General features: G+C 34.4%; 1 protein-coding gene across 1 annotated transcript in view; it reads right to left on the reverse strand.

Annotated features, from left to right (window-relative positions):
• Positions 1 to 2,397, reverse strand: part of HEATR5A (HEAT repeat containing 5A) — a 111,476-nt gene extending 109,079 nt beyond the window's left edge. Inside the window, exons 1-2 of the mRNA XM_029911453.1 lie at positions 2,169 to 2,397; positions 432 to 643 (exon numbers count right to left, since the gene is read on the reverse strand). Of these exons, the coding sequence (XP_029767313.1) occupies positions 432 to 643; positions 2,169 to 2,294 (338 nt within the window). The 5' untranslated portion in view covers positions 2,295 to 2,397. The remainder of the gene's footprint in view (positions 1 to 431; positions 644 to 2,168) is intronic.
• Between the last annotated feature and the right edge of the window lie 5,358 nt (positions 2,398 to 7,755).

A 7,755-nucleotide genomic window follows, 5' to 3' on the forward strand; every position in this document is an offset into this window, starting at 1 on the left:
ATATTTTGAAATCATGTTTATGAGAACAGCAAGAAGCTTCTTCTGAAAAAAGGAAAAAAAAAGGGAGATATTTCAAGTTGACTGTGCCTTCATGGTCTATTTCTATGGTGAAATATTGATCTGCTGTATGTAGAAGGTAGAGCTGAGATTTTTATCCAAAAATTGCAAAGATAGAAATCACATTGAAGTGGCACATCAAAAGTTACAAAATAACTAAGTCATTCACCATTCCATCCTAAAGGCAGCATATGAAACATCAAAAATAAAATTGCTATGCTTCTGATATGCAGGAGTGTAATTTGAATTAGCTTTCAATGTTCATGTTAGTTTAGTTTTTATTTTTAATGCTCAGAAGTCTTTGAAGGTTAGCAAGATGTGATATAAAAAGACAGTTATTCTTATTACTAGTTTTGGGGGGGGTTTTTACTTACAGTTTTGTGGGTAGATAACTTGGTGAATCATCTTTGCTCCGAATTAATTCATTGCATTTGTCAACTGTCTGGTAAACAGAGAAAGTGTCTCCAATACTATAAAGTATAGCTAGGTTCTTGGCTATGAGCCTTCGGGTAGGAGGGCCTGGTGAACTATTTAACAAAGATATTAGTCGTTCAGCCAGTTTCTTCTGTTTTTCCCTTACGTCAGCCTGGAAATAAAGTTAGTAACCAGTTAAATTAAAGCATGATTATCTTTAACTTCTCCCCAGATTGCTTTGTTTCAGCTAGTTTGACATTCTCAATGTATAAAGTCAATTTTTTTCCTGGGCTTTTCCACTGAATGGAAGACAGTCTGAAATATGTGAGCCAGTTATAGATTCTTACATCTACACTTTTCTCTAGTATTATTCCCAGGAATATTTTCAACAGCATCAGAGCAGCTGTATCCTTCTGACACAAAACTGTAATTTCTTCTTATTGTTTGTGTGTCATTCACCATCTCTCTTTAAAAAGATAAGATAATTCATAAGAGAACACACAAACAGTGCACCTTTGCAGAAAAACAATTATTGAAAATGTACACTGGGAAAAAAACATTAGAAGAGTAATTAAAAATATCAGAATTTAATGAAAATATTTTCCTCTATTAGACTACAGTGTTGAGGTTAAAGGAAATCTCAGTTTGTATATTTTCTCTTTAAAAGAGTGAGAAATTGTAATTGGCAACTGTCAAAACACTTTACAATTTTCCAACATAGTTACCCCAGTTCCTAAGTGACTACTATCTAGATCAATTTACTAGTAAGCTAGATCAGCGAAGTATATACCCTTTGGATTTGGAGCCACATGCCGCATTTGGGACCCAGCACAAAGTTCTCAGGTATCCTATGTTTCTGTCAGAGATCTTTGTGTTTAGCCTAATCTTAGGCAGAGCAAACAAAGTATATATCATATGGGCATTCCCATCTCAGCTAAAACACACAAGACAATACTGAGCCAAGTAGCCAGAGTTGGCAGGATCCCTCCCCAACTCTTCTATCATTCAATAAGAAAAGGGGAACCACAGAGGAAATGTGTTAGATGGAGCTACAGAGAGCCACAAAATAATTATGCCAAGATGTGCTGACATTCTGATGCAAGGACATGAAGCAACAATCATATCACCACATTGTGGTTATTTCTCCAACTACTTTTATTGATGAAGAGGCTCTCCAGCTCAAGGATTACCACCATTGATCTACTGCCTAAACAGTAGCAATAGTAGTGTTTATTCTATCACATGGCCACTTAACTCAACTTTTTTTTTTGTGTATGTACAGGAGATAAAACAGAAAAGCAGCAGCTCTCACACTGTTTTGATTAAAAAAAAACAACACTACAGATATAAAGAAATACAAAGAATACAAAAAGGCTGTTCATTTAAACCTATAAGGCTGTCTAAAAAATTATTCAGCAAACCTGTAAAATATGAAATCTTGTGAAATATTTTTTTCACCAGATTCAAAGAGTTGTTTTACTAGAAGAGGACATAAATTCTCAGCAATTTTTTAAAAAGTTGTGTTTGCTTGAAATTCAGTAAGAATATTATGTAGAAGATCTAAAATATTATAATCATCCAAGTATATCTTTAAAATTAACCCTAGCTATAAAACACCTAGTATAAGGAGTAAGGAATATGGAGAAAAATAGTTCTCTCTAAGGTATGTTATTTCTTTCCAATTATATTATACTTACCCTGCTAGTCACTGGTAAAAGTTTTTCCAAAAATCTCAACCATTCAAAAATGAACTCTGCCTTCTGAAATTCACCAAGCTGGTTATATGCCTCTTCATTAAGCAGTAAACTGTGAGCCAACTCCATTCCTTGAAATCTCTCTCCTCAACGACTACAGATTAAGACACCCAGAGCTGTAGCTAATCAGGGTTCTCCTCATCAATCTCGAGTGACTGAATCAGAAGACTGAACTCCTAAAAAAGAGAAATCATACCACATTTCAATCTTAGCTTACTGATATCAACACTAATTTTCAGAGTAAAAGAGTAACCAATGCACATGGATACACACATTATTAAATATTTTATTTGGCTGCACTTGGTGATATTTATGCTCATGGAAGTAAGAGACTGATAGTACTAATATAACATGCTGATTAAAGCCAGATATAGTACAAAATACGCCAGGTAAGCTTGCTCACAAAGCTATCAGTTCACCTAAAACTATATTTTGAAATTCCGGTACCTTGTTGAGCATCTACTGAAAAAATGATGGTCATTCATGCCCAATGGTGACAAATTTTGTAATCTATAGTAAAGTTCACTGATCAGGCACTAAAAATCATGGGATAAAAACAGAGATTAAAAGTCATGTTAATTTATGCCCTATATGGATATAAACCCCATTTCACATACAGGCCTAGTGCATTACTCTGTTAATATATCTATCCACAATATATAGGGACTTAATTTTATTCTTAAAGAAACGTCTGAGATGTGTTTTTTTTTTTAATTCCTGTTAATTAATATGACAATTTATTTTTACAAGTTAATTAATAAGAAATAAATTCAATACAAATTGCATCCAGATTCTCTGCTGAACCAGTCCTTCAAAAAACTATATTTTGGGTCTAATACCCCCCCCCAAACATAATTAAAAACAAATTTAATAAAAACCAATTCTAAATATATACTTGTTATCCTACAGGAATGTCACATAGGTTTTATAAGCAAAAATATATGATTTAGTAAGGAATTTTGTATCTATCACAAACAAAAATATTCTTTGAGCCAGTGTCATATCTTAAACTCCAAAACAAATGATCCTTTCCAGAGGTCATTAAGACTGCTGAACATGCATTTTTTTCTATGCAGCAGCAATACTGTATTGTAAAATGATATATCAAGTAGCAAATCGGTAGCACAAAGCAGTGCTAAATAATTTAGTGCTCAGCTTGTCATATGCACAGTGGCAGGTTATCTTTATTACCCTCAACACATTCTGCACACCTCTTACTCCCGAAGGAAATTAGTCATATATCATTTATTATAATGAACTATCATTTGAAATATACCTGAAATACCAGGCACCTTGACAATGCACTACACCAGAAATTGACAGCCAAAAGAAATATTTAAGTGGCTAATTATATATATAAATTGCTTATTTACATGTACTTTCACAGCTTGCTAGCATTCTTACTCTGTGAGTATTCATACTAGTTAATTTTATCCACTTTACATTTTTCTCTAACCTACATGAGCTAGAGGATTAAACTTTTCATTCCATATTTGGGCAAAGTTTCTTCTTTGTTACCGTGTGGAAATACTACACACAGTCTTTGCACAATCTCCTTAATGCTCATCCAATGCATGTTTCTAGCTAAGCTTTTCTAAATCATCTACTACAGTCAATTCCAAGTCATCTTAAAAGATGATTACAAGCTGCAGTTTTTTGCTAACCAAAAGGATCTCAAATTCAAATTTCTAGCATCCTTTGCTTTGCAAAATCTGGCATCCCAAAATGGTCAAAGAAGAACCCCACGTATAAAAATGTTGTAAAAATACAAAAAAAAAAAATTAAGCTAAAGGGTAGCTTATTTTCATATATTAAACAATATATTAATAAAATCTATTTTGAAAAAAAAATCTCTTCAAAGGAATAAAAAAGTAGATTCTTCTATCTGGGACTTCTTATCAAATGCAGCATTACTCTGCAATGGAAATCCAGTCTCTCCCCCTTCGAGTCAGCTTGGATGAAGGATATCAAGAACCCTACTACTCAGCAATAAAACATGAAACCCAGTGCATATGAAGATCAAGAAATACTGCCCTACTTATGGAACACAAAGACAAAAACTTAACTTCAGAAGTTCTGACTATTACTTCTGGTTTCCATCTCAGGGCACCTACCAAAAATCACAATACTGAACAGCTCCTGCACAAAACATTCAAATCGTCTATGTACTATTTCTTTGTATTCCACCTAAAATTTAATAAATTTCACTACAGTAGTTTATGACAATCTCTTTTCTCTGTTTATGTTATATTCAACTTTTAAATTGTTTTAAAACAAAAAATAAATAAATAAATAAAAAGGTGTTGGGGGGGGGGGAGGGGAGGAGAACCACAGCTAAAGTAATATCCTGGCTATGATTCTAGAAGGATACACTCTTTGATTTCTTCATGGGACTTGCAAAAATAAACCTATACAAGTATTACAAATTCATGATTGTTTCAAAATCTTCAAACTGGTTTAATGTGCTAATGATAAACGGAAAGAGGAACTGAAGTATGAATCAACAAAGAGGGTAACTAACAAAGATGACTCAGGGATTTCTGAAGCATCTGTGAACAATATCGTGGGCTTTGACACAAAAGATCAGGATGAGTGGATCTTTCCAGACTCCTGCTCTCCCAAGGATAATTCTAATACTGGAATGAATGAATGAATGCTGTTTTAAAGCCAATAGGGTGGGAGACTTTTCACATTTTTCAGTCACCAACGTATTCCTTTCGTAATCAAAACTCCCGACACAATACATCCTGCAAGCCTTCCAAGACTTTTTTTTTGGCTGAATATCAGCAGGTTCCCGTCACCTTAGTGTATCTACGACACCCTTCCTACAGACACCTCTAGTGTGCCCGCTACAATCCACCCACTTATTCTGAACCTTTACAGCCTCTGGCAACTCCACTAACATGAAAAAGAAATCAGAAGAGGGTACCAATCTACAGCTTTCCAATCAAGGAGAATAGTGAGGAAATGTAATGTCTACTGCAACATGCTGGTGCTAGAGTCAGAAAGGAGCATGGATACAAAAATCATGGATGGAGCAATGACAGTCCACTGTGGGATGTCAACATATGGTGTAAGGAAGAGGTGGATCCTAATATTATTAATTATTTTTAGTGTAGTCATGCTCAAAAGTGCTAGCCACTTTCCAAATGTAGGAAGAAACACCTCAACCCCATAGAGTGTACAATATAAGGATACAAGTGTGTTTCCATATATGACACAGGTATAATTTTATGGCATTTCCTTAAGGTTGGGGGAATATCAAGGTTGTGATTTTTCTCAACCTCTAATTTAAAAATTCTGGAAAAAACCCACTGAGAAAAGAAAAATAAAATCTTCATTAAATGAAACAAGCTGCATATTATGCAATTCACTTTGAAAGCATATTTATTCTTCAAACAAAAAAGGCACATGCAGGCCAAAGGAAAAAAGCTGGTTATTCTGTAAATAAAGACACAATAACTGAGTCCCCAAAACTAGTTAGGTCTACTGTCCTCTTGTATTTGCTCCTAAATAACCATCTACATTTACCAACTTAGGGCCTGGGCTTGCAACTGGATCCATGCAGACAGCTCTTCAACTCCTCAAGTCAATGGGTTCCTTAAGTTATTTTAAAGAATATTTTTAAAAACATCATTTTTCAGGATATTTATTTCAGGATACGCTATTTGAAAGTTGTGGTATCCTAAACAAGAATCTTTAGTAGTTAGTTAAAAAATAAATAAATAATAAATCAAGTCAGCAGGAGATCCAATCAGAAAATGTTGCTGAAAAAAACCAAAACAAAAACTCACAAAATATATCTTCCAAACAGCTCTAGATCACAGTGTCATTCTAAATACGCTCTTTCTACCATGAGCTGTCAAGTTCATTTTATAGTTATAACATCCTTGCAGAATCATGAAGATTTACTAATCAAGGCAGAAAATATACCCACCCACCATTCATTACCATAGCAAAGATATTAATGGAAACATATTTTTCTTGTCAACATGGCAAGTAGAATTTTGCAAGGCTGAGTCAGAATATATTCCCAGAAGAAAAGTTCCTAGTGAATGGGCACCAGATTTATAAATTCCACAATAATTTCAATGTGCAGAGTTTACAGCATCAAAACACACACACACACACACAAAATCAACAATAATTCAGTTTCCAAAACCTGACATCAGTAAAGTGAAATACATAACTTGTTATATAAAAAGAAAAAAGAACTGGTAAACTGGGGTCAGAGACATTTGGAGAAGTTACCTTTAGCAACTGACTCCTAAACAAGAACATCAGAATATTTGACTAGGGTTTGACTAAGCCACAGATAAGGTAAATTTCAAGACAGGACAGATAATGAGTCTCAGCTCTGGACTTCCATCTGTGGTGGCAAACCCACTTGTGCTTTAAAAACACACCCATGCTGAAAAAAACACTCCAGATCTACCACTGATTACTGTCTTCCTCCAGATGTGACTGTGTAACAAGGATAGCTGACATCAATGAACTGCAATTTTCAATTACTAAGCAACAATGGCAATTTTATGATTTTTTTCACAGATGTGTTTCATTTGTTTTGAGCAGAAAAAATAAAAACTATCCCTACCAATCTCCCATACTCAAATATTGAGATTTTAATCATGGCCCACTATTCCAAGAGTGATCACTGATTAATAATGGGAACTAGTAGACAGTGATTTTTGTACAGTATTTACAAATTTCCTTTCAGACCTGCAGGTTTTCTATTTATGAATAAAAAAAACATTTTATCACTCATTGCTGCCTTTCTCTGCGATGCTGACAGTAATGACTCTTCCTATTCAAGTAAGATTTGGGTGCCTAGACACTAGATTCAAATAAAGATCTAGTAAATCATTATCAACTGCCTCTCCTTAGTAGTGAAAATTCAAAGCAAAGTGTAAGAGCTGCAGTTACTTACTCATAATAAATATTACCCTACACATTATTTTCAGACAAATAATATTGAACATTAAGTTCTGAAACATTTATGCAATAAATTTGGTATAAAAATAAATATTCAATCAATAAACTGATGGAATCTCCCCTAAACACCTACCCTACATTCCAGCCGTAATGAAAAATGGATGCTAACCTGAAACTAATCATATACTCTGTAAGCTAGACAATCAAAATCAACCTAGCCAGGCTACCAAAACACAACCAACCCTCAACAACCCTCCAAAATCAAAACGCCACTCAAATTATCTAATAGCAAGTATCTGTTCATCAGTGCAAGGTACTGGGGAAGTCCAAAGTAGCAATATTTTAACTAGTTTGCAGTAACATTTTTCTTCTTAAAGCTTTGGGTTCTCTAACATTAATCTAAGAAATGTAACCAATATATTGGGGTCTTCCGACCTCAGGCGTTTAGTCTGTGGTCATTAACAATTCTAATCAATTTTATTCCTGCAGGGTTGTTGTAAAAGTTTAATAGGATGATCGTTACTTCTTAGCCAACTGAATGACAAGACAATTGTGACGGGTTGGATCACAGAAACCCCCTTGGGAGCTGCCACCCGAT

The sequence above is a fragment of the Terrapene carolina genome, unplaced genomic scaffold (assembly GCF_002925995.2).
Source record: "Terrapene carolina triunguis isolate 2854851 unplaced genomic scaffold, T_m_triunguis-2.0 Scaffold96, whole genome shotgun sequence".
NCBI classification, from domain to species: domain Eukaryota; kingdom Metazoa; phylum Chordata; order Testudines; family Emydidae; genus Terrapene; species Terrapene triunguis.